General features: G+C 37.8%; 1 protein-coding gene across 2 annotated transcripts in view; it reads left to right on the plus strand.

Moving 5' to 3' along the window:
• The window catches only part of GABRA3 (gamma-aminobutyric acid type A receptor subunit alpha3), a 406,943-nt gene that overhangs the window by 152,422 nt on the left and 226,759 nt on the right, over window positions 1-27,762 (plus strand). For both annotated transcript variants that reach the window (XM_037822441.1, XM_037822442.1), the window contains exon 2: window positions 20,463-20,628. In XM_037822441.1, coding sequence (XP_037678369.1) covers window positions 20,489-20,628 — 140 coding nt within the window. In that variant the 5' untranslated portion in view covers window positions 20,463-20,488. The remainder of the gene's footprint in view (window positions 1-20,462; window positions 20,629-27,762) is intronic.

The following is a 27,762-nucleotide window of genomic DNA, read 5'->3' on the forward strand; positions in this document are numbered from 1 at the left end:
TTGGTGACAAATTCTCTTAATTTTTGTTTGAAAATGTTGTTTTGAAATCCTTACTCTTGAATAATGTTTTATTAAAAAATTTTTTTTTCTGGATATAGAATACAAGGTTAAAATTTATCTACTTTCTGCACATTTGAAATATTATTCTGTTGGCTTCTAGTTCCGTTGTAGTTGTTGAAAGGTCGGCTGTTGCTCTAACATTTGCTCCTTTTGAGATTTGTCTTTTTTTCAATCACTGCTAAGATTTCTCTATTTTATTTCTAGAAAAATTTTCTATGATGTGTGTATACGTGGTTTCTTTTTATCTATACTTGAATTCATTGGGCCCCTTTAATATGTGGATTGATGTCTCTCATTAATTCTAGAAAGTATTATCTCCAAATTTCTCCAATTTCTGTCAATATCTGAAAGAGTTGTGCTAAAGCTTCCCATTATGAAAGTTAATTATTTATAGTGTCCTATTCTCTGCAGATATTTTAATCATAAAATTCTTTTGTGGAAGTCATAATTCTTTTGTATCTGTGTCTGATAATTCAATATCTGAAGTTTGTGGGGTTTGCTTTTCACTCTAGTTGTTTCTGTTGCTTCTCTCTTATAGTGCCTAGATTCCTTGTGTGCTTGGTTATCTTTGACTGCATACTGATCAGTGGCTCTGAAAATTTTTTGTGAGAGGTCTCTGAAGCCAAGTTTGAAGATGCCATTTTCCAAAAATTATTTATGTTTACTTCTGTAGGTCACTTTGGCCACAGTTTGTAGTCACTGTAAACTAAATTTATGGCTTGAAGTTTCTAAAACCAAAAATTAATGTGGATTTGGGTTACACACCTGAGAGAGAGGACTGCCTGTGGTTTAAAACCATCAAAGGGTCTTTATGCCTTTCTATTTATTTCTCAGTGCTCTGTTCAAATTAGGACATCTCTCCCTGCAGTCTCCCAGAGATTGGAGAAGGGGTACAGCTTTACTTCTGATTTATTGATACCCTGAAATTGTAGTTCTTGGGGCATTTTAGCTTAGTGTGGTGAGTGTGTGCATGTGTGGTCAGATTCCCCACCATTGGAAAGTTATGGGCTTTGGTTCATGTGCTCTCTAGCCCTATGAGGTTGACAAAACCACAGCTTGGTTTTATAACTGTATTTCCTTTCTCTTACTTTTACTTGGATTATTCCTTTTATTTGTTTTCTTTTTATTTTTCTTGGGTACTTTTTCTTTTGTCTTGTTTAATAATTAAGGCATTGAAGAATGTCAATTTATGAATTTATCCATCTGTACATCTTTAGGTTCATCTCTTAAGTTTTCCTTTATAGTTTTATTCTTTGATTATTCTTGGAATGGTCTTGAAAAGAAGTAGTATTTGTGTTTTTTAGAGAACAAATTTCAAGTTCTGTTTATTCAGTTTTATTAATTATGATATTTGAATCTGTCTTCATTTTTGTCAACTTATTGGTTTGCTAATTTCCCTCAAGAATCTGATTTCTTTCATTTCCTTTTTTTTTAAATTATTATTATTTTTTTCATTTTTATTGAGATTGTTCAGATACCATACAATTATTGAAAGATCCAAAGTGTACAATCACTTGCCCCTGGGTACCCTCATACAGCTGTGCATCCATCACACTTAATTTTTGTTCAATTTTTAGAACCTTTTCATTACTCCAGACAAGAAATAAAGTGAAAGATGAAAAAAGAAAAAAAGAAAAGGAAACTCTAATCCTCCCCATCCCTAACCAACCCCCCTCAATTGTTGGCTCGTAGTATTGATATAGTACATTTGTTACTGTTTATGAAAAAATGTTGAAATACTACTAACTGTAGTATATAGTTTGTAAAAGGTATATAGTTCTTCCCTATATGCCCCTCTATTATTAACTTCTAATTGTATTGTCATACATTTGTTCTGGTTCATGGAAGTGATTTCTAGTATTTGTACAGTTGATCATGGACATTGCCCACCATAGGATTCAGTTTTATACATTCCCATCTTTTGATCTCCAACTTTCATTCTGGTGACATATATGACTCTGAGCTTCCCCTTTCCACCTCATTCACACACCATTTGGCGCTGTTAGTTATTCTTACATCTTGCTACCAACAACCCTGTTCATTTCCAAACATTTAAGTTCATCCTAATCGAATATTCTGCTCATACTAAGCAACCACTCCCCATTCTTAAGCCTTGTCCTATATCTTGGTACCTTATATTTCATGTCTATGAGTTTACATACTATAATTAGTTCCTATCAGTGAGACTTTGCAATAATTGTCCTAATGTGTCTGGCTTATTTCACTCAGTATATTGCCCTCGAGGTTTTGTCATCAACCCATTTTTTTTAATATGGTTTTGTTCACTCACCATACATTCCATCCCAAGTAAATAATCGATGGTTTTCTGCATGGTCATACATTTATGTATTCACCACCTTCACCACTATCTATATAAGAGCATCTACATTTCTTCCACAAGGCAGGAGGGAGAGTCAAAGAAGGTAGAGAGGCAAAAGAAAGAGGGAAAAAAAATGACAGCTAGGAAGCAGCAAAAGGAAAAATAACCTTAAATCAAAGTAGAATAAAGAATCAGACAATACCACCAATGTCAAGTGTCTAACATGCCTCCCCTATCCCCCCCTCTTATCTGCATTCACCTTGGTATATCACCTTTGTTACATTAAAGGAAGCATAATACAATGATTCTATTAGTTATAGTCTCTAGTTTATGCTGATTGCATCCCTCCCCCAATGCCTCCCCATTTTTAACACCTTGCAAGGTTGACATTTGCTTGCTCTCCCTCATAAAAGAACATATTTGTACATTTTATCACAATTGTTGAATACTCTAGATTTCACCAAGTTACACAGTCCCAGTCATTATCTTTCCTCCTTTCTTGTGGTGTCTCACATGCTCCCCACCTTCCTCTCTCAACCATATTCATAGTTACCTTTGTTCAGTGTACTTATATTGTTGTGCTATCATCTCCCAAAATTGTGTTCCAAACCACGCACTCCTGTCTTCTATCACCCTGTAGTGCTCCCTTTAGTATTTCCTGTAGGACAGGTGTCTTGTTCACAAAGTCTCTCATTGTCAGTTTGTCAGAAAATATTTTGAGCTCTCCCTCATATTTGAAGGACAGCTTTGCTGGATACAGGATTCTTGGTTGGCGGTTTTTCTCTTTCAGTATCTTAAATATATCACACCACTTCCTTCTTGCCTCCATGGTTTCTGCTGAGAGATCCGCACATAGTCTTATTAAGCTTCCTTTGTATGTAATGGATTGCTTTTCGCTTGCTGCTTTCAGGATTCCCTCTTTGTCTTTGACATTTGATAATCTGATTATTAAGTGTCTTGGCGTAGGCCTATTCAGATCTCTTGTGTTCGGAGTACGCTGTGCTTCTTGGATCTGTAATTTTATGTCTTTCATAAGAGATGGGAAATTTTCATTAATTATTTCCTCTATTATTGCTTCTGCCCCCTTTCCCTTCTCTTCTCCTTCTGGGACACCAATAATATGTACATTATTGTACTTTGTTTCATCCTTGAGTTCCCGGAGACGTTGCTCATATTTTTTCATTCTTTTCTCCATCTGCTCCTTTCCGTGTAGGCTTTCAGGTGTTTTGTTCTCCAGTTTCTGAGTGTTTTCTTCTGCCTCTTGAGATCTGCTGTTGTATGTTTCCATTGTGTCTTTCATCTCTTGTGTTGTGCCTTTCGTTTCCATAGATTCTACTAGTTGTTTTTTTGAACTTTTGATTTCTGCCGTATACATGACCAGTTCTTCCTTTACAGCCTCTATCTCTTTTGCAATATCTTCTCTAAACTTTTTGAATTGATTTAGCATTAGTTGTTTAAATTCCTGTATCTCAGTTGAAGTGTACATTTGTTCCTTTGACTGGGCCATAACTTTGTTTTTCTTAGTGTAGGTTGTAATTTTCTGTTGTCTAGGCATGGTTTCCTTGGTTATCCAAATCAGGTTTTCCCAGACCAGAACAGGCTCAGGTCCCAGAGGGAAGAAATATTCAGTATCTGGTTTCCCTGTGGGTGTGTCTTAGAAAATTGCTCCACCCTTTGTTGCCTCGGTCACTATGCTTTTCTGCCCAGCAGGTGACGCCTGTTAGCCTATAATTCTTGACTGGTGTGAGGAGGTGTGGCCATGTTCCCCCAGGCTCTGGGGTGTGGTTCTGAATGGAAAGGGCCCAACCCCTTTCCTCCTAGAGAAGACAGACCCTTCAGGTGGAGGTCATTAGCATTTCAATGGTCTCTCTCTCTGCTTGTGCTGTCTCCACCCTTCCCAGAGTCACAGCCCTGGAAACTGAAAAGGACTGGGGCTTTCTCCACTGAGCCAAAAAAGAAACAGATAGTCCCCTTCAGACCCAGTCCAAGGTGACCCTCCGGCTCTCCCAGGTCAGTCGTCACCCAAAGCCTCTGTCTGTTTTTTGGGGATGCATACCTGTAGTGAGCAGTTCACACTCGCTACTTAAAACCCCAGTTGGAGCTCAGCTGAGCTGTATTCGCTTGCTGGGAGAGAGCTTCTCTCTGGCACCATGAGGCTTTGCAGCTCGGGCTATGGGGGAGGGGGTTTCACGACTTGGTTCCGCAGGTTTTACTTACAGATTTTATGCTGTGTTCTCGGGCATTCCTCCCAATTCAGGTTGGTGTATGATGAGTGGATGGTCTCGTTTGTCCCCCCGCAGTTATTCTGGATTATTTACTAGTTGTTTCTGGTTTTTTGTAGTTGTTCCCGGGGGACTACTTAGTTTCCACTCCTCTCTATGCCACCATCTTGCCTGAGTCCTCATTTCCTTTTTAAAAAATATTTTATTTATTCAGCAGTAGTGTTATTGAGAGCAAAACATTTTATGAATGGCTGCTAACAGTGGGGATGGGGAAGAATAGTATGGTATGAAATATATTATATCTGGGAATGACCACATACATTTTGGCTAGTCTAACCCCTATATTTCTAACCTATGGTATTTATGTGACATTTCTTTTCCTTTCCTAATAGTCTTTGGATTTATATATTCTGTTTTGGAGGATGGAACATATATTGTAAAATCCAAGAAAGTTTATCTTAATCCATAAACAATAACAATATATATAATAAAATTTCCTTTTAGACACTTGATTTTTGACTTGTACTGTTATACTTGCAATCAAACTTCCTGCCCCCACTGATTTCTGTTGCTACCCATCCTTTTTTTTAACTTTTTTAAAAATATTTTTTTTTATTGAGATTGTTCAGATACCCATATAACTATCCAAAGATCCAAAGTGTACAATCAGTTCCTCATGGCACCACCATACAGCTGTGCATCCATCAACACATTTTTTTTCAATTTTTAGAACATTTTCACTACTCCAAAAAAGAAATAAAGACAAAAAAAGGGAACTCAGATCCTCCCATACCTGAACCACGTCCGCCTCCATTATTGATTCATAGTTTTGGTATAGTACATTTGTTACTATTGATGAAAGAATGTTAAAAAACTACTAACTGTAGTATATAGTTTGCAATAGGTATATATTTTTTCCCTATATGCCTCTCTATTATTAACTTGTAGTTATAGTGACATACATTTGTTCTAGTTTGTGAGAGAGATTTCTGATATTTGTATAGTTAATCATGGACATTGTCCACCACAAGATTCACTGTTTTATACATTCCCATCTTTTAATCTCCACTTTCCTTCTGGTGACACGCGTGACTCTGAGCTTACCCTTTCCACCACCTTCACACACCTTTCAGCACTATTAGTTATTCTCACAACATGCTACCATCACCCCTGTCCATTTCCAAACATTTAAGTTCACCCTAGTTGAACATTCTGCTCATAATAAGCAAACCGCTCCCCATTCTTTAGACTAATTTCTATATCCTGGTAACTTATATTTCATGTCTATGAGTTTACATATTATAATTAGTTCATGTCAGTGAGATCCTGCAATATTTGCCTTTATGTGTCTGTCTTATTTCACTCAATATAGTGCCCTCAAGGTTTCTTCATCAGCCCATTTCTTTTAAGATGGTTTTGTTCACACACCATACATTCTGTCCTAAGTAAACAATCGTTGGTTCCCCATATAGTCATGTATTTATGTATTGAGCACCATTGCCACTCTCTATATGAGGACATCTCCATTTCTTCCACAAAGCAGGAGGAAGAGTCAAAGAAGGCAGAGAGGCAAAAGAAAAAGAAAAGAGAAAGAGAGAAAAAAAACAAACAAACAAAAAACCAAAACTTGATAGCTAGAAAGTGACAAAAGGAAAGATAGCATTAACCTAAAGTAGAATAAAGAGTCAGACAACATCACCAATGCCAGGAGTCCCATACCCTTCCCCTATTCCCCACCTTCCCATATGCAATTTAGCTTTGGTATATTGCTTTTGTTACATTAAAGGAAGAATAATACAATGTTTCTGTTAATTATAGCCCCTAGTTTGCATTGGTTGTATTTTCCCCCCAAACCCACCCTATTTTTAACACCTTGAAATGTTGACATTCATTTGTTCTCCCTCATGTAAAAACATATTTGTAAATTTTATCACAATTGTTGAGCACCCTAGGTTTCCCTGAGTTACATAGTCCCAGTCTTTATCCTTTGTCTTTTATTCTGGTCTCCCACATGGTCCCAACCTTCCTCTTTTAACTATACTATACAGTCATCTTTGTTCAGTGTACTTACATTGCTGTGCTGCTATCTCCCAAAATTGTTTTCCAAACCTCTCACTCCTGTCTTTTCCTTTCTGTCTGCAGTGCTTCCTTTATTGTTTCCTGTAGAGCAGGTATCTTGTTCATGAACTCTGTCATTGTCTGTTTGTCAGAGAATATTTTAAGCTCTCCCTCATATTTGAAGGATAGTTTTGCCAGATATAGGATTCTTGGTTGGTGGTTTTTCTCTTTCAGTATCTTAAATATATCATCCCACTTCCTTCTTGCCTCCATGGTTTCTGTTGAGAAATCTTCACATAGTCTTATTAAGCTTCCTTTGTATGTGATGGATTGCTTTTCTCTTGCTGCTTTCAGGATTCTCTCTTTATCTTTGACGTTTGATAATCTTATTATTAAGTGTCTTGGCGTAGGCCTATTCACATCTATTCTGTTTGGGGTATGCTGTGCTTCTTGGATCTGTAATTTTATGTCTTTCGTAAGACATGGGACATTTTCATTGATTATTTCCTCTATTATTGCTTCTGCCCCTTTTCCATTCTATTCTCCTTCTGGGACACCAATGACATATAAATTATTGCTTTTTGTTTTGTCCTTAAGTTCCCAGAGATGTTGATCATATTTTTCCATTCTTTTCTCTACCTGTTCTTGTGTGTGTAGGCTTTCAGGTGCCTTGTTCTCCAGTTCTTGAGTGTTTTTCTTCTGCCTCTCGAAATCTGCTGTTGTATGTTTCTGTTGTGTCTTTCATCTGTTGTGTTGTGCCTTTCATTTCCATAGATTCTGCCAGTTGGTTTTTCAAATTTTCAATTTCTACCTTACGTACATCCTGTGTTTTCATTATATGGCTCAGCTCTTTCTCCATATCTTCCCTAAACTTTTTGAATTGATTTAGCATTAGTTGTTTAAATTTCTGTATCTCAGTTGAAGTGTACGTTTGTTCCTTTGACTGGGCCATAACTTTGTTTTTCTTAGTGTAGGTTGTAATTTTCTGTTGTCTAGGCATGGTTTCCTTGGTTACCCCAGTCAGGTATTCCCAGACCAGAATGGGCTCAGGTCTCAGAAGGAAGAAATATTCAGTATCCAGTTTTCCTGAGGGTGTCTTAGAAAATTGGTACACCTATGAGACCTCGAATCACTGTGCTTTTATGCCCAGCAGGTGGCGACTGTCAGCCTGTAATTCCAGACTGGTGTAAGGAGGTGTGGCCCATGTCTGTTTTCCCCCAGGCTCTGGGGTCTAGTTCTGAATGGAAGGTGGGTAATAGAGCTGGGCCCCACCCCTTTCCTCTTATGGAAGATACACATCCCCTAGGGAGAGGTCATTAGCATTTCAATGGTCTCTCTCTGCCTGTGCTATATCTTTGTCTGGGTCACAGAACTGGAAACTGAAGATGGCTGAGGCTTTCTGCACTGAGCCAAAAAAGGAACAGAAATTCCCTTTCAGTGCTAGTCCACAGGGACCCTCCTGCTCTCTAAGGTCAGTTATCAAAAGCCTCTGTCTGCTTGTTTGGGATTTGTAGCTTGTATTGAGCATGTGCTAATTAAAACCCCAGTTGGAGCTCAGCTGAGCTATATTCGCTTGCTGGAAGAGACCTTCTCTCTAGCACCATGAGGCTTTGCAGCTCGGGCTGTGGGGGAGGGGTCTCCTGACTTGGATCCGCAGTTTTTACTTACAGATTTTATGCTGTGATCTTGGGCATTCCTCCCAATTCAGGTTGGCGTATGATGAGTGCATGGTCATGTTTGTCTCCCCACAGTTATTCTGGATTATTCACTAGTTTTTTTCTGGTTGTTTTATAGTTGTTCCGGGGGGCTACTTAGCTTCCACTCCTCTCTCTGCTGCCATCTTAGATCCTCCCCCATCTCTTTTAATGAGAAATTGAGAGGAGGTGTATTGTGAGTTGTATTAATCCAGAGCCTGGGATCCCCAAACTTTAGGGATATCCATATGTCAGCCCTTGAAGGAGACCAAGTAGAAATGGGCAGATATGTAGTATAACTGGGATGGTAACATGAAATCCAAAGAATTCAGTGGAGGAGGTAGTGGTCAGTGCTATAAAAAATGAAAGAAAGTTCACCAAACAGGGGCTATAAAGTGTGGGTTGTATTTTTAAAAGCAGCATTATTGGTGATCACTGCCAGTAGTTTCAGTGAATACTCGGGGAAGAAGCCAGAATGTGGTTGATAAGACAATGCATAAAAGAGTAGTAAGGTGGAGTTAACAATTAAAATAAATCTCTCAGGAAGGAAATGCTGCCTTTTGGTAGGGAAGGCACAGCAGAGCCAGGATACATGAAAATTATGAAGAGTCAAGGGGATATTGATGAAGCACTGTTGGTACATATTAATCTATTAGTGTACTGAACTTCCTGACTTTTTACTAAAGAATAACACAAATTCCCATGAATGAGTAACTTGAGAAGAATGGCTAAAGTTTAGAATGGTTGAGAGAAATAAGGGAGAGGGGCTTATTCACGACAAATCAAAGAATCATTTTGTGATACTGGCATTGGGGACATAGATTTGTAGTGCTGCTTATTTTCATCATTGTGGGATTTTTTTGGAAGCACTTACCGGTTCAAGAGAATTCAAGTTTTTTGTTAATTGAGCCAAGGAAGAAATGGTTTCTGATAAAATACAGTTGAATATCATTTATGGAGGTGCTGGTGAAAGAGTAGTTCAAGTGATTTACTTGGATCCAGCCTTGATAGGAGAGGAAGTAGCACTAGGCAAGCCCAAGAGACTGGGATACAATGGAAGGATCACTGGATTAGAAAATTAATTTCAAAGAGCTAGTGTTTTAGGAGTAAGAATTTGAAAACTAGAAGAATAGTAGAATAAGAACAGTAAACAGAGATGGATTGGCTTTTACAAAGGGGGTTTATTTGGTTACACAGTTACAGTCTTAAGGACATAAAGTGTCCAAGGTAACGCATCAGCAATTGGGTACCTTCACTGGGAGATGGCCAATGGTGTCTGGAAAACCTCTGTTAGCTGGGAAGGCACATGGCTGGCATCTGCTCCAGAGTTCTGGTTTCAAAAATGGCTTTCTCCCAGGATGTTCCTCTCTAGGCTGCAGTTCCTCAAAAATGTCACTCTTAGTTGCTCTTGGGGCATTTGTCCTCTCTTAGCTTCTCTGGAGCAAGAGTCTGCTTTCAATGGCCGTCTTCAAACTGTCTCTCATCTGCAGCTCCTGTGCTTTCTTCAAAGTGTCCCTCTTGGCTGTAGCTCCTCTTCAAAATGTCACTCACAGCTGCACTGAGTTCCTTCTGTTTGTCAGCTCATTTATATGGCTCCACTGATCAAGGCCCACCCTGAATGGGTGGGGCCATGCCTCCATGGAAATTATCTCATCAGTTATCACCTACAGTTGGGTGGGGCACATTTCCATGCAAACAACCTAATCCAAATGTTCCAACTTAATCCCCACTAATATGTCTGCCCCACAAGATTGCTTCGAAGAATATGGCTTTTTCTGGGGGAAATAATACATTCAAACCAGCACAGAATGATAAGAATAGTTTCTGTGGAGTGGTAGGAGAAAATGCCTGATTGGTTTGGGTAGTATGAATGAGAGGAAAGGAAGTTGAGATAGGATGTATAAAATTATTGAAATGAGTTACCATAAACGGAAGCAGAGAAATAGGGAAAGAGTTATGTGGGTATCAGGTCAAGGGAGTCTTTTAAAAATGATGGATGATATTATATCATTTTTATGTTGCAAGGAATGAACCAATAGAGAAAGGGGAAATGAAAAGTGTGAGAGAGATAAGAGAATCACTGAAGTAAAATCCTTGAACAGATGACAGGGGATAGGATCCCATGCACATGTGGGAAGGATAGCAGTAGATAGGAACACAAAAAACCCAGGTAACAATGGGAAAGGTAGAATATATGTCTGAGATTCAGGTAGGTTGGTATAATTGGTGGTAGGAAGATGAGGGTATTATCTTCTGATTGCTTTCATTTTCTTGATGAAATAAGAAGCAGAGCCATCTGCTGAGGGTCTCAGACAAGAGTTATTGGAGGTTTAAGAAGAGAAAAGAAAGTGAAAAATATTTGTCTCAGAGAGTGGGTGAATGAATTAATTTGGCAGATATAAAATAATCATGGGATATTTGAAGTTTATTGAAGAAAATTTAGAGAGAGACCAGTCAGGCATAATTATGCATTTTTCTGCAGCTACATTCAGCTTCTCATTTGTGGGCAAAGAGGTGGATTTAGCCACGATTTAAGTTTCTCCAGGAAGGTACAACAGAGTAAAACAGAGGCAAGAGTGTTGAGGGTACATGCCAGAGAACGACTGTATTGATTATAATTATGGACTATGTATGCAATACAAGTGGGGCAAAGAAGGAAGTAAGAGTATGAAGGCAATGATTGATGATTCAAAGGTGGTAGGGTCAATGGATTGGAGATTCCTGAGGGGTGGAAGAATTGACAGTATGAAGGTATTAGATAAACATTTTGGAAAAATGTGGTCAGAAAGTAATCTGAGACCATGAATTTGTAATGACAAGGCTTAGGATGTGACCACAGGATGGATGTCTAGAGTAGAATGGAGTTGATGCTCACTGAAAGGCAAGAGGTCAAGGAATGGACCTTTAACTAACAGTGACCAAGTATAACTATATGCCAAGTATGATGCTTAATGGTGTACATGCATTATATATTTTAATTCTCATAACACCCCTATAAGGTAGTATTATCAACATTTTATTGATGAGAGTGTTGAGTATTAAGTCAAATAACTCACCCAATGTAAATTTCTAATAAGTGGTATATCAAGACTTAGAACTAAGGTGTTTCTGACTCCAAAACCTTTGAGAATGACAGTGCTCTGATACTGGCCTCACAAATGAAACTCCGGTCACAAGTTGAAGCAAATAAATGGCAGATATGGCTTTGAAGTATATGAGTAGAAGCACTTGGGATGCCTTTGTTCAGATAAGTTCTGGCAAATAATGCTTGCTGGTATCCAAGCAGGGGAATTTATGGGAAGAGTGTTAGTAGCTGGTGGTTTCTAGGCACAAAGCTAGAGGAATTTTAGGAATTCCAGTAGAAGAATCCACCATATCAGCACCTTGTATATAGTAGGTGCTTAAATGTTCACGCTAAAATGAATTTGTATTTGGACAAGAACAATCAACAGACTTATCCTGGTAGTAGGTTCATGGTGAGGCATTTTACATGTTATCTTATTTAATCTTTGCAAACCGTGCAGGATGAGTATTATTATTGCCATTTTACATTGAAGAAGGAGGTCTTTAAAACCTAACATGACTAGTATTTGGTAGTACTGATTAGCCTCTTGGTCTGGTGGTTTCCAAAGTCCATGCTACACCCTATCCTTTATTTATTATTTGCCAGGCCCTCTTCTCATTAGGGATGTATCTGTGGAAAAAAGAAGCAAAAAATCTTTGTCTCCATAGAGTTTATGTTCTATTGGGACGATAAACACCAAAAAAACCTTAAAATACATGTTAGAAATTGAGTGGAGAGAAAATAGAGCAGATGACTGCATAGGAAGTATCAAGGATGTGTGAAAGGATTGAAATTTTAGATAGGGTGGCCAGGGAAGTCTTCAATGTGAAGGTGATTTTTGAATAGAAACCTGAAGAAAGTGAGATAATGATCTGGAAATTGGATGAAAGAACATTCCAAGCAGAGGCTACAGCAGGTGCAAAGGCCCTGGGGCAGGAGCATGCCTGGCATATTCAATGAGTAGTAAGGAGGTCACTGGCTGAAGTGGAGTGAGTGGGAGAGGAAAGTAGTAGAGGATTAGGTTAGCAAGCTATTTGGGGATTACAGCACATAGGTGCTTGTAGCTCAGAGTAAGCCTTTTGAAATGGGAAGCAATTGGAGAGCTCTGAGGAGAGGAGAGACATGATCTAATGACTTATACTTTAAAAGTTCACTCTGGCAGCTGTATGGGGAATAGGCTGTAGGGGAGCAAGGGAAGAGGCAGAAAGACCGGTTAGGAAACTTTTATAATGATCTTGACAAGAGATAACAAACCTCAGTGATAGCAGTGGAGGTGATGACCAATGGTTTTATTCTGGATAGTTTCGTTATGATTGGAATGTCAATGGGACTTCCTGATGGATTAGATGTGGGGAATGATAGTAAAAGCAAAGTCAAGAATGACATCAAGATTTTTACCCTGAGCAAATGAAAGGATGAATTTACTATTACTTGAGATGGGAACAACTTCCTGATGACCAAGTCTGTGGGTACATGTCAGGGGTTGGATATATGCATCTTATATTTGAACTTGCTGGGTTTGAGATGTCTCTTAGAATTCTAGGTACAGATTTGGGTTCATGGAGAGATCTGAGATGGAGATATTAATTAACAAGTCACCAGCTTACAAATGATGTTTCTTTTTCATTGTTTGTTCCTTGTATCCTCATTTAGCTCTTGAGCAGGGTAAATTGGTTGACTAGCCATTTGCTACTTTGGCTGTGAAATCACAAGCTGTATGGTGCTCTGACCATGTGCCATGGAAGTGTGTTCGCATACTGTGGATTATCCATTCTAATACCATGATTATCTGAGCTTGCACAAAGGTTGTTGCCTTCTGTTTCATAGCCAGTCTGTTTCTACCACAGAGATCTGTTATTGTGCTATGGTTAGCTGATTGTGCTCATTGGTCATAAGCTCATATGCCATTGATACTTTTCCATGTACCATATTTATATGAGCATACACTGTCTACTTTTGCAGTGTGCCCTGGCTTCTTCACACTAGATTTAAAACCAGTATTAGGTTTTACTTTCTTCTCATATATCAATTATCTGAATATTCATGTCATTACATCATATTCTTGTGCTGTAATTTTCAATTTATTAACAATTGATATATGTATTCTATTTGTGATCTCATACATTAGAGATAACTATTTACTGTGGTTATTTGAGGTTACCCCAAGAGTATCAATTCTTTACTATTTTTTTTAATGTCATTATTGTTTTTAATTGCTTGGTTTGGCTTGCTATTTTTTTTCCTTTTTAATTTTTATTGGGATTGTTCAGATACCATACAATTATTCAAAGATCCAAAGTGTACGATCAGTTGCCCCTGATACCCTCATACAGCTGTGCATCCATCACCGCACCTAATTTTTGTTCAATTTTTAGAACCTTTTCATTACTCCAGACAAGAAATAAAGTGAAAGATGAAAAAAGAAAAAAAAAGAAAAGGAAACTCGAATCCTCCCATATCCCTAACCAATCCCCCTCAATTGTTGACTCGTGGTGTTGGTATAGTACATTTGTTACTGTTTATGAAAAAATGTTGAAATACTACTAACTGTAGTATATAGTTTGCAATAGGTATATATTTCTTCCCTATATGCCCCTCTATTATTAACTTCTAGTTGTATTGTCATACATTTGTTCAGGTTCATGGAAGAGATTTCTAATATTTGTACAGTTAATCATGGACATTGCCCACCATAGGATTCAGTTTTATACATTCCCATCTTTTGACCTCTCACGTTCCTTCTAGTGACATATATGACTCTGAGCTTCCCCTTTCCACCTCATTCATGCACCATTCGGCACTGTTAGTTATTCTTACATCTTGCTACCGACACCTCTATTCATTTCCAAACATTTAAGTTCATCCTAGTTGAACATTCTGCTCATACTAAGCAACCACTCCCCATTCTTAAGCCTCGTCCTGTATCTTGGTACCTTATATTTCATGTCTATGAGTTTACATATTATAATTAGTTCCTATCAGTGAGACCCTGCAATATTTGTCCTTGTGTGTCTGGCTTATTTCACTCAGTATATTGCCCTCAAGGTTTTGTCATCAACCCATTTTTATATAAGGGCATCTACATTTATATAAGGGCATCTACATGTTCTCATTTGCTAATGCTGCAGAATGCCAAACACCAGAGATGGATTGGCTTTTATAAAAAGGGGGTTTATTTGGCTACACAGTTACAGTCTTAAGGCCATAAAGTGTCCAAGGTAACACATCAACAATCGGGTACCTTCACTGGAGGATGGCCAATGGCGTCCGGAAAACCTCTGTTAGCTGGAAGGCACGTGGCTGGCGTCTGCTCCAAAGTTCTGGTTTCAGAATGGCTTTCTCCCAGGACATTCCTCTTTAGCAAGCTTGCTCCTCTTCAAAACGTCACTCACAGCTGCACTTGGGGTATTTGTCCCCTCTTAGCTTCTCTGGAGCAAGAGTCTGCTTTCAACGGCTGTCTTCAAAATATCTCTCATCTGCAGCTCCTGTGCTTTCTTCAAAGTGTCCCTCTTGGCTGTAGCTCCTCTTCAAAACGTCACTCACAGCTGCACTGAGTTCCTTCTGTTATGTCAGCTCATTTATATGGCTCCACTGATCAACTTAAACCCACCCTGGATGGGTGGAGCAACACCTCCATGGAAATTATCCAATCAGAGTCATCACCCACAGCTGGGTGGGGCGCATTCCAAAGAAACACTCAAAGAATTACAATCTAATCAACCCTGATAACGTCTGCCCATACAAGATTACATAAAAGATAATGGCGTTTGGGGGACATAATACATTCAAACCGGCACACCCTGCAATATTTGTCCTTGTGTGTCTGGCTTATTTCACTCAGTATATTGCCCTCAAGGTTTTGTCATCAACCCATTTTTTATATAAGGGCATCTACATTTCTTCCACAAGGCAGGAGGGAGACTCAAAGAAGGTAGAGAGGCAAAAGAAACAGGAAAAAAAATGACAGCTAGGAAGCAGCAAAAGGAAAAATAACCTTAAATCAAAGTAGAGTAAAGAGTCAGACAACACCACCAATGTCAAGTGTCTAACATGCCTCCCCTATCCCCCCCTCTTATCTGCATTCACCTTGGTATTTCGCCTTTGTTACATTAAAGGAAGCATAATACAATGATTCTGTTAGTTACAGTCTCTAGTTTACATTGATTGCATCCCTCCCCCAATGCCTCCCCATTTTTAACACCTTGCAAGGTTGACATTTGCTTGTTCTCCCTCATAAAAGAACATATTTGTACATTTTATCACAATTGTTGAACACTAGATTTCACCAAGTTACACATTCTAATTCTTTATCTTTCCTCCTTTCTTGTGGTGTCTCACATGCTCCCCACCTTCCTCTCTCAACCGTATTCATAGTTACCTTTGTTCAGTGTACTTACATTGCTGTGCTACCATCTCCCAAAATTGTGTTCCAAACCATGCGCTCCTGTCTTCTATCACTCTGTAGTGCTCCCTTAAGTATTTCCTGTGGGGCAGGTGTCTTGTTCACAAAGTCTCTCATTGTCTGTTTGTCAGAAAATATTTAGATCTCTCCCTCATATTTGAAGGACAGTTTTGCTGGATATAGGATTCTTGGTTGGCAGTTTTTCTCTTTCAGTATCTTAAATATATCACACCACTTCCTTCTTGCCTCCATGGTTTCTGTTGAGAGATCTGCGCATAGTCTCATTAAGCTTCCTTTGTATGTGATGGATTGATTTTCTCTTGCTGCTTTCAGGATTCTCTCTTTGTCTTTGACATTTGATAATCTGATTATTAAGTGTCTTGGTGTAGGCCTATTCAGATCTCTTCTGTTTGGAGTATGCTGCGCTTCTTGGATCTGTAATTTTATGTCTTTCATAAGGGATGGGAAATTTTCATTGATTATTTCCTCTATTATTGCTTCTGCCCCTTTTCCCTTCTCTTCTCCTTCTGGGACACCAATGATATGTACATTCTTATATTTCATTTCATCCTTAAGTTCCCAGAGACACTGCTCATATTTTTCCATTCTTTTCTCCATCTGCTCCTTTACGTGTAGGCTTTCAGGTGTTTTGTTCTCCAGTTCTTGAGTGTTTTCTTCTGCCTCTTGAGATCTGCTGTTGTATGTTTCCATTGTGTCTTTCATCTCTTGTGTTGTGCCTTTCATTTCCGTAGATTCTACTAGTTGTTTTTTTGAACTTTCGATTTCTGCCTTATGTATGCCCAGTGTTTTCTTTACAGCCTCTATCTCTTTTGTGAAATCTTCTCTAAACTTTTTGAATTGATTTACCATTAGTTGTTTAAATTCCTATATCTCAGTTGAAGTGTACGTTTGTTCCTTTGACTGGGTCATAGCTTCGTTTTTGTTAGTGTAGGTTGTAGTTTTCTGTTGTCTAGGGATCTGACCTCCTAGGCCACCCCAATCAGGTTTCCCCAGATGAGAACAGGCTCAGGTCACAGAAGAAAATATTCAGTATCTGGTTTCCCTGATGGTTTTTTTAGAGGATTGACACACCTGTCCTTTTCTGCCCGGCAGGTGTACCTGTTGGCCTGTCACCAGCTAGTGTAAGAGGGTGTGGCCTGTGGCTCTCCTCCCCCAGGCTTTGAGATCTGGTTCTGGAAAGGCGGGCAGTAGAGCTGGGCCCCTCCCTTTGCTCTTGGGAAGCTATGCCCCCTCCAGAGAGGTCATCTGTGTATCAATAAGTTCTTTGTTTCTCTGACTCTGCTGATCAAAGTGTTTTGATTTTAAAATGGCTGAGGCTGTCTTTACTGCAAAATGCTGTGGGCTGAAAAGGGCTGAGACTTTCTCCACAGAAAGAGAAAGGGACAGAAAGCTCCCAGATTCACCCGTCAGCCAGAGATAGCACCCGATCCTCTGGGCTCCCCATACTGAGACAGATATGTCCCCTGACTCTCCCAAGGTCAGTTGTCACCAAAAGCCTCTGTTTACTTGTTGAGGATTCGCTGTCTGTATTAAGCAGTTAACATTAAAACCCCAGTTGGAGCTGGGCTGAGAGAGCTGGGCTGAAAGAGTGCTGCTCCCTAGCACCGCAAGGCTTCTGTGAGGGAGGGGCTCTCGGCTCTCGGCTCTTGGCTCTCAGTGCAGGTCTGCAGTTTTTACTTACAGATTTTATGCTGTGATCTTGGGCATTCCTCCCAATTCAGGTTGGTGGATGATGAGTGGACAGTCACGTTTGTCTCCCCGCAGTTATTCCAGGTTATTTACTAGTTTTTTGGTCATTTATGAATTGTTCCGGGGGGGACTAACAGTCTTCCACTCCTCTCTATGCCGCCATCTTAGTTCCCTCAATTCTTTACTATTGCCACCTGCATCCATATGTTACCTCTCTGCTGCAGTGAAAAAAATTTTACATGTCTGTCTATCCTTGGACCTTGGCATTCTGCTCCTGCAGCATAGTAGCCTACTTTCATAGCATGGCATTGTGCTCCTAAACCATGTCAGTTAACTCCTATATCATGACTTCCTTGATACACACATTGTGGTTAAGGATTAATATATCAAATACCTCTTCACATGGTATATGGTTGTCTAAGCATATACCATAGCTGTCTCCAGCAACATGGATACTTGATCATGTTTGAAGTCTTTTTGCTCCAGTTTCATGGTTTTCTGTTTATTCATTATGGTCACTGAAAATTCATCAAGTTTGTCATAAGAAGCATTTTGGTTGTCTGTTTTCCTATAGTCTTTGCACTTGTCTGATGGTCGCCTTAGCATGAACCATGGATGTATGTTCATTTATGCTAATATATGCTAATGTGTCACATTTCTCTGCACATGGTTTGGGCCAGTTTTGTGGATGTTTGCTAATTTGCGAAGGAAACCTGTTCCAGTGACATGCTTTTAATCACGCACCATGTCTTAACTGAGCATGTCCCATGGCCCTCTTCTCTTGTTCTGTGAGTATTCAACTCATATGCTATAGTTTCTGACATAGACCATGGTCACAAGGTCTTACACAATGAATGTCTTTCTTATACGTTGTTATAGTGATGTTTGTTAACAAAATACCATAGTTGTTGGGTGGCATGTATTATGTCCAAACTCTTTTATATATGACAGCTGTCCTCTCATGCACAATGATTATTTGAACAGGTACCTTAATTATGAGTTCATGTAACATTGTTTGCTTATGTATCGTACTATATATCATAATTTTTTCCTTCTGGATCATGGGCATTTACTTCTGTGTCATTGCTATCTATCTTAGTGTGAAGGTTTTCTGCTTCTGTACTATGGCCATTTGAACATGACCTATAGTTATGCATTAGAATGACATAGTTGAACACACATCATGGGTCTCTTTGCTCATGCACTATGACTGTTCTCTCCTATGTCAGGATTGTTAATCATACACAGGTTTTTCTGAGCATGAATCATGGGTATGTCTTATACTCCATGGATGTTTTTTCTGCAATTTGGATTTCATATCCTACACCAAGCCCTGTTCCTACAGAGTAATTGTCAATTCACGTAACATGATTATTTGAGCATTCACCCTTGACATGCAATCATACAAATTTAGGATCTGTAGAGCATTGTGGATATTTGAGTGTGTATCATGATTATTGCCCATACCATGTGTGTTAATTATGCACCATATTTTCTTACTCATATACTGTTGTTTTCTGAACTTGTACTCTTTCTGTCCATTCCTGTAAAAGGGTCACCAACTCTTCTACAGCTCATGAACCATGGGTGTTACAGCACATATATTAGGTTGAATCATAAAATACTGTTTTGTGAAACAAAAATTTGTCAAATATTGGCAATTTCATATGGTCCAATCTAGTACTGTGATTATCTCTATCTGTAATGTGGAAGTTTCATTGTGTCAGAAATTCATCTTCTCTAGTATTGTGGTTATCCATACCTGTACAAGATTCATGAAGGCAGCCTGGTATAGAATCCAGTGACTGCTTTTTGGGGGTGGGTTCAATTTAGGACTCTGTTTCTTCATATTCTCATCAACCAGAATAGCTACCCAATGTGTGTGTGTTGTTTATATACCAATCTCTTGCATAAGCTTTTCTTGGAAAAAAGTTCCATATCTTTCCATTCCTTCTGAAAGTTATGACTAAAACAAGAGTATGGTGAAGGGTCAGAATTTGGTCTCCTTCAGATGGTCAGTGTCTCAGAGTCAGAGAAGGCAAAGGTTTAGAGATGGAAAGTACCACTTTATTAGCTGTTTCTTAACCACATGTACTGGGTAGACCTTCTCCAGTCCAGACTTCATGAAGCAGCCCTGTATATAGGCAACTCTAAACTATATAATTATGTCAACAGTATAATTTGATAACCTCTTAGGGACTTCTTTGGCAGAAGGCTAGGATTGGATTTCTTTTGTATGTTGTGGTCTCTACCTGAAGGAGCTGGCTTTGCCCTCAAATATCTCTTTATGCAGAAACATTGCATTCCTGTTCAAGAGCCATGGTGTCACATCATGCAGAATTTTCTCAGCCTGATGCAGATGAAACAGTCTATCTACTTCAGGCCATTTGAGCTTTTGGAAAATACTTAACTCTGTCAAGATGAGAATCAATTCCAAAAATGCTATATAGACTCCAGGTCTTAATATTCTAGAATATTCTAGAATATTACAGAATTAAACTGTGCCAAAGGCCTTTGTTATTGTAAAGATCAAACGGGGTGAGAGAATATTTTAAGCACCTGGATTATGCAAAGATGTAACAGGTTGAGGGGAATGCTGTGACTCACCTACTCACATACAAAGTCAGAGAAAGAGCTAGAACTGGAAACTAAGATACCTGACTACTCTTCTAGTGCTACTTATACTACCCTGTGCATTTTCTCTTGGATGGATTCTCATTTATTCAGGAGAGGGGTATGTTTGGTGTGAATTTTGGTGATGCTGGGGAGCTAGATAAAGGGGACAATCACAATAAGCATTGAGTAACTGGCTATTAGAGAAGTGAAAAGGCTCTAATAAACTTGAATAAAATCTTTTTTAACTCTTTCTCCTCCCTTCCTTTGTTTTCTGCCCCTTTCTTCTACCCCTTTCCCTGAACTGTGGATCTCACAGGTCTCTCCAAGTTGGTGCCAAAGAAGATGATAATCACACAAATGAATTATCTCTACATGCACAGCCTTGGGATTCTCTTCCTGATTAATGTTATCCCAGGAACAACTGGTCAAGGGGAATCAAGACGACAAGAACCTGGGGATTTTGTGAAGCAGGATATTGGCGGGTAAGAACAGAAGGATACTGTGATAAATGCTTGCCTTAGTCCAAAACTTCTAATTATTTCCAGATGAACCAAAAAACCCTGCTCCCTGATCTGAGACATTGCATTGTATTGATAAAGGATTCATCAACTCAGACTCTCAAGATAGAAAGAGATCTCAAATGTCTTGTTGAGCGACCCCCAGCCCATGTTTGAATTTCCTTGTAGTCCTCGCCAGACTTTTGCTTTCAATTTTTGCTCTTCTCCTTTATATCTTCAACCTGTCCCTTTTTATTTTCTCTATAACATTAATGTTTAAATGTGATCAATAATCTTTCAACTTAAATAAAAAATCTTCCCTCCAGATAGTGCCTTATGCCTTTTCTCTTCTTCACAGTCATACTTCTGTTTTATTGTCTCTACTTCCTCATTCCCCACCCATTCTTCCACCTGCTACTGTCTGATTTCCAACCCCACAACTCTTAGGCAACTTCTGTAACCAGGATAGCCACTGTTGGCCCTGTTGCTAAAAGGAACACTTGTCTGTCCTTATGTTACTTAATTCCTTTAGTAACAAGTAACAGCATTCAACATTGTTGACTCCTCTTTAATGCCTTTTTATTATGAAATAAAATGTACATACAGAAACATGAATAAAATATAAATGTATAGTTTAAGAATAATTCTTTCTTTGACTTCAGAGACACCACAATTCTCTGCCATCTTCAATTAAGTACTCTAAGAAGCAGAGCCTGAGATGAAGATTCTTAGGCAAATGATTTATTAAGGGAGTGCTCTCAGGAGAAACCTATAAGGAAGGAAGTAAGGGAAGAAAGACGGGGAAGGGGAAGAAGTAAAGCAAACGTGTCATTTCATTTGAAATGTAGCTTTTTTGGTTCCTTTTAAAAAATTAGATACAGAAAAATCATGGAGAAAATACAGAGTTCTCATACATCTCCCCTCACACACACAATTTTCCTTATTAACACTTTGCATTGTGTAGTAACTTTTTAAAATTGATGAAACAATATTATTATAATTATACAATTAACTGTAGTCCATAGTTTACATTAAGCTTCACTGTTTGTGTTGTAGGCATATGGTTTCTTTAAAAATTTTATTCTGGTGACATATACAACATAAAATTTCCCCTTCTAATCACATTCAAATATACTATTCGGTGGTGTTAATTATATTCACAATGTTGTGCCACCATTACCACCATATCTATTACCAAAACTTTTACATCACCCCAAACAGAAACTCTGTACCATTTAAGCATTAATTCCCCATTCTCCAGCCCACCTGTCCTCTAGTAACCTCTATTCTAGTTTCTGACTTTATGAATTTTCATTTCTGATTTTAGTCATGTCCATCTTTTTTTCTTTGTCAGTCTAGCTAAAGGTTTGCCAGTTTTATTGATGTTCTCAAAGAACCAACTTTTGTTTTTATAGATTCTCTGTATAGTTTTTTATTGATCTTTTGTCTAGATGTTCTCTCCATTATTGAGAGTGGTTTATTCAAGTTTCCTACTATTAATGTAGAATCGTCTATTTCTCCCTTCATATCTGTTTCAGTATTTGCTTCATATATTTTGGGGCTTTACTGTTAGGTGCATGCATATTTATAATTGTTATGTCTTCTTGTTGAATTGACCCCCTTGTCAGTATATAATGACTATCTTTGTCCCTTATAATGGTTTTTAATTTAAAGTCTGTTAACTCTGATATTAGTTAACTTCCTCAGCTCTCTTTTGGTTACTCCTTGCATGATATCTTTTTTCCATCCTTTCACTTTCAACCGACTTATGTCTTCGAATTTAAGGTGCGTCTCTTGTAAACAGCATATAATTGAGAGTCATGGTTTTTTAATCCATTATGCCAATGTCTACTTTTTGTCTGGGCAGTTTAATCTGGGCAGTTTATATTTAAAGTCACTACTGATAATGCAGGACTTTGTTCAGCCATTTTGCTCTTTAGTCTTTTTAATCTTATGCCTTCTTTCATATTCATTTAATTTTTTGTACTGTACCATATTGAATACATTTCTCATTTCTTTGTGGATATATTTTTCATATATTTTGCTTGTGGTTACCATGTGGTTAAAATTTAGCATCCTAAGTATATAACAATCTTATTTGATTTAACACCAACTTGACTTCAATAACATACACATACACTATTCCTATACCCTTCCATCCCCCTATCTTTTCTCATAGTTGTTACAAATTATGTCTTCTTAAATTGTATGTCCCAAACCATAGATTTATCATTAATTTTTAAGCATTTGCAATTTAAAAATATTTTTGAGTTGTTTCATTGAATTATATTCACACATCATACAATTCATCCAAAGTGTACAATTAATAACTTGCAGTATAATCAGAGTTGTGCATTTATCAATTTTAGAAAATTTTCATGACTCCACAAAGAAAAACCCCATAATTCTTATATCCCCCTATTATTGACACTCAGTAGTATTGTGGTACCTTTTCTATGATTGGTGAAGGAATATTAAATTATTACTTTCAACAATAATCTATAGTTTGCATTGGGTGTATTTTCCCATATACCACCCTATTATTAACACCTTGTAATAGTGATGTATCTTTCTTCTAATTCATGAAAGAACAATCTTATATTTGTACCATTAACAACAGTCATTATTCACAACAAGGTTCATTGTGTTACACAGTCCCGTGTTTTATATTCTAGCTTTGCTTCTAGTGACATACATGACTGTAAACTTCCCTTTCAACCACATTCACATGCATAATTCAGCACTGTTAATTACACTCATGTTAATGTGCTACCATCATCTCTATCCATCTCCAAACATTTAAAATCATTTTAATTGAAAATTCTGCAAAAATAAACATTAACTCCCCATTCTCTATCCCCATTCTATCTCCTGGTAACCTGTATTATAGATTCTAACTCTATGAGTTTGCTAATTATAGTTAGTGCATATCAGTGAGATTACAAAATATCTGTGTTTTTGTGCTTGGCTTATTTCACTCAACATAATGTCCTCAAGGTTCATCTGTGTTGTCATGTGCACCAGGACTTTATTCCTTCTTACAGCTGAATAATATTTCATTGTATGTATATATCACATTTTGTTTATCCATTCCTCGGTTGATGGGCATTTGGGCTGCTTCTCTCTTTTAGCAATTGTGACTAATGCTGCTATGAACATTGGTGTGCAAATATCTGTTCTCATCACTGCCTTCAGTTCTTCTGGGTATATACCTAGTAGCAGGATTGCCAGATCATATGGCCATTCTATACATAGCTTCCTGAGGAACCACCAAACTGTCTTCCACAGTGGCTGTACCATTTTACATTCTTACCAGCAGTGAATGAGTGTTCCTATTTCTCCATATCCTCTCCAACACTTGTAGTTTTCTGTTTTTTTTTAAATAGTGGCCATTCTAGTAGGTATGAAATGATATATCATTGTGGTTTTGATTTGCATTTCCCTAGTAGCTAGTGATGTTGACCATGTTTTCATGTGCTTTTAAGCCATTTGTTTTTTATCTTTGGAAAAACGTCTATTCAAATCTTTTGCCCATTTTTAAATTGGGTTGTTTTCTTTTTATTGGTGAGTTTTAGGATTTCTTTATATATATGAAACCCTTATCTGATATGTGGTTTCCAAACATTTTCTCCCATTGAGTAGGTTACCTTTTTATTTTCTTGAAAAAGCCCTTTGAAATATAAAAGTATTTAATTTTGAGGAGGACCCTTTTATCTATTTTTTCTTTTATTGCTTGTGCTTTGGTTGTAAAATCTATGAAACCATTGCTTACCACAAGATCTTAAAAATGCTTCCCTGTGTTTTCTTCTAGGAGTTTTATGGTTCTGGCTCTTATGTTTAGGTCTTTGATCCATTTTGAGTTAATTTTTGTATAGGTGTGTAAAAGTAATCCTCTTTAATTCTTACAGGTATGGCTATCCAGTTCTCCTAGTACCACTTGTTGAAGAGACTGTTCTTTCCCAGTTAACTGGACTTGGCAGCCTTTTCAAAAATTAGTTTTCCAAAGATGTGACCAATTTGATTCCATTGGTCAATATATCTATTTTAATGCCAGTACCATGCTGTTTTGACCACTGTAGCTTTATAATATGCTTTAAAGTTGGGAAGTGTGAGTACTCCAACTTCATTCTTCTTTTTTCAAGATGTTTTTTGGGGCCCCTTACTCTTCCAAATAAATTTGATAATTGGCTTTCCATTCCTGCAAAATAGGCTGTTGGCAATTTGATTGGGATTATATTGAATCTATAAATCAACTTGGATTGAATTGTAATCTTAATGATATTTACTCTTCCAGTCCATGAACATGGAATGTCCTTCCATTTATAGGACTTCTTTGATTTATTTTAGCAATGTTTTGTAGTTTTCTTTGTACAGGTCCTTTGCATCCATGGTTAAATTTATTCCTAGATATTTAATTCCTTTAGCTGCTATTGTAAATGTGTTTTTTCTTGCTTTCCTCCTCAGAGTGCTCATTACTCATGCATAGAAACACTACTGATTTTTGCATGTTGAGCTTGTATCCTGCCACTTTGTTGAATGCATTTATCAGCTCTAGTAGCTTTGTTATAGATTTTTAGAGACTTTCTCTATATAGGATCAGGTTGTCTGCAAATAGTGGAAGTTTTATTTCTTCCTTTCCAATTTGAATGTGTTTTATTTCTTTTCCTTGCTTAATTTCCCTAACTAGAATTTCCAGCACAATGTTGAATAACAGTGGTGAGAGCAGATATCCTTGTCTGTTCCAGATTTTAGAAGAAAAGCTTTCAGTCTCTCACCATTGAGTATGATGTTGCCCATGGTTTTTCATATATGCTCTTTATCATGTTAGGCAAGTCTTCTTCTATTCCTATTTTTCAAAGTGTTTTTATCAAGAAAGGATGCCAGATTTTTTTCAAATGCCTTTTTTGCATCAGTCGAGATGATTATTTGGTTTTCCCCATTTGATTTGTTAATGTGGTGTATTACATTAATTGATTTTCTGTGTTGAACCACTCTTGCATACCTAGGATAAAGCCAACTTGATTATGGTGTATAATTCTTTTAATGTGCTCTTGGATTAGATTTGCAAGTATTTCGTTTAAGATTTTTTCATCTATATTCATTAGAGAAATTGGTCTGTAATTTTCTTTTCTAGTAGTATCTTTATCAGGCTTTGGTATTTAGGTGATGTTGGCTTCATAGGATGAGTTAGGTAGTGTTCCTTCCTCTTCAATTTTTTGGAAGAGTTTGAGCAGGATTGGTGTCAATTCTTCTTGGAATGATAGGTAGAATTCCCCTGTGAAGCCATCTGGTCCTGGGCTTTTCTTTGTGGGGAGGTTTTTGATGAATGCTTCAATCTCTTTACTTGTAGTTTGTCTGTTTGGGCTTCTGTTTCTTCTAGGGTCGGTGGAGTTTGTTTGCATGCTTCTAGGAATTTGTGCATTTCAGCTAAGTTGTCTAATTTATTGGCCTACAGTTGTTCATACTATCCTCTTATGATCCTTTTTATTTTTGTGGGGTCAATAGTAATAGTCTCCCTCTCAATTCTTATTTTATTTTTCTTTGTCAGCCCCGCTAAGGGTTTGTCAATTTTATTCATCTTCTCAATGAACCAACTTTTGGTTCTATTTATCCTCTCTATTGTTTTTTTTTTCTTTTCAATTTCATTCATTCTGCTCTAATCTTTGTTATTTCTTTCCTTCTGCTAGTGTGTTGGGATTAGTTTGGTGTTCTTTTTCTAGTTCTTCCATGTTTGTAGTTAGGTCTTTGATTTTTCTTCTTCTTTTTTAATATAGACATCCCATAAGTTTTGATATGTTGGGTTTTCCTTTTCATTTGTCTCGATATATTTACTGATTTCTCTTGCAATCTCTTTTTTGACCCACTGATTATTTAAGAGTGTGTTGTTTAACCTCCATGAATTTGTGAATTTTCCAGTTCTTTGCCTGTTATTGATTTCCAGCTTCGTTCCATTATGGTCAGAGAAAGTGCTTTTGGTAATTTCAATCTTTTTTAAGTTATTGAGTCTTGTTTTGTGACCCACCATGTGGTCTATCCTGGAGAATGATTCATGAGCACTTGAAAAGAATGTATATCCTGATATTGGGGTGCAACGTTCTGTATGTATCTGTTAGGTCTATTTCATGTATCATATTATTCAAGTTTGTTTCCTTATTGATCCTCTGTCTAGATGTTCTATCTATTGACAAAATTGTGTATTGAAGTCTCCAGCTATTATTATAGAGATGTTTGCTTCTCCCTTCAGTTTTGGCAGCATTTGCCTCATGTATTTAGCCATGTTTTCTTTCATCTTCTTGAATTTGATTTAGGAGATTTTTTGGAACATTTTTGATAAGTTGTTCCAAATTCTGTGTTACCTCCATCTTTTTTATTTGTTTCTTTGACTGGGCCTTATCTTCCAGTTTCTTAGTATTGCTGTAATTTTTTTGCTGGAATCTATGCATCTGATTATCTTGATGAGTTTACTCTGAAGGTCAGTTTCTGTCCCTTGTGTAGTGTTTTATTGTTGATTGGGTTTGTGTTAAGGCTCTTCTTTGACACTTGTTTAAACTTATTCTAGACTTTTAGAGTTGCCTGTAATTAATTGATCAGATTTATTCAACAGTTCTACATTTCTTTCTTACCCTCAGTATGCAGTACAATTTTTAAGATTGCTCTGTTTGTGCAATTGTTTTATTCTCAAGGGAACGCTTCCTTTCCTTTGTTCCTTCTCTGGGAATCTTGATCAGTTCTGTTTCTTTTTGTTTTGCCTCTATAATTTTATATATTTTTTTACCTTGTTTTTAAACTCTTTTTTCATTGTCTCTAGCTGCTTTTGCCTGGAGGGAAACTTTTTGGAGGAAGGTCACCCCAGACAGGACTTCCCCAAGTCAGTATTCCCATGCCAGAACAGGGCCATAGACACACAGAATGTGTGCAGACAAGTCCCAAAGGGCCCTGAGGGGAAGGTCAGAAAGGATGCCAAAACACCTTTTTGTCCAATTCCCAAGGCTGCACTTTCCCAGCTTTCTCAGCAGATGGCGCTCTTTCACAAACTGTTCACTGCAGCCCTAAGTAGGCAGTGTGTCCTTAAACTTCATTCAGTTCTACCCCTGTCGTTGGCAGGGGTGAAGTCATGAC

Source organism: Choloepus didactylus, chromosome X, assembly GCF_015220235.1.
Source record: "Choloepus didactylus isolate mChoDid1 chromosome X, mChoDid1.pri, whole genome shotgun sequence".
NCBI classification, from domain to species: Eukaryota; Metazoa; Chordata; class Mammalia; order Pilosa; family Megalonychidae; genus Choloepus; species Choloepus didactylus.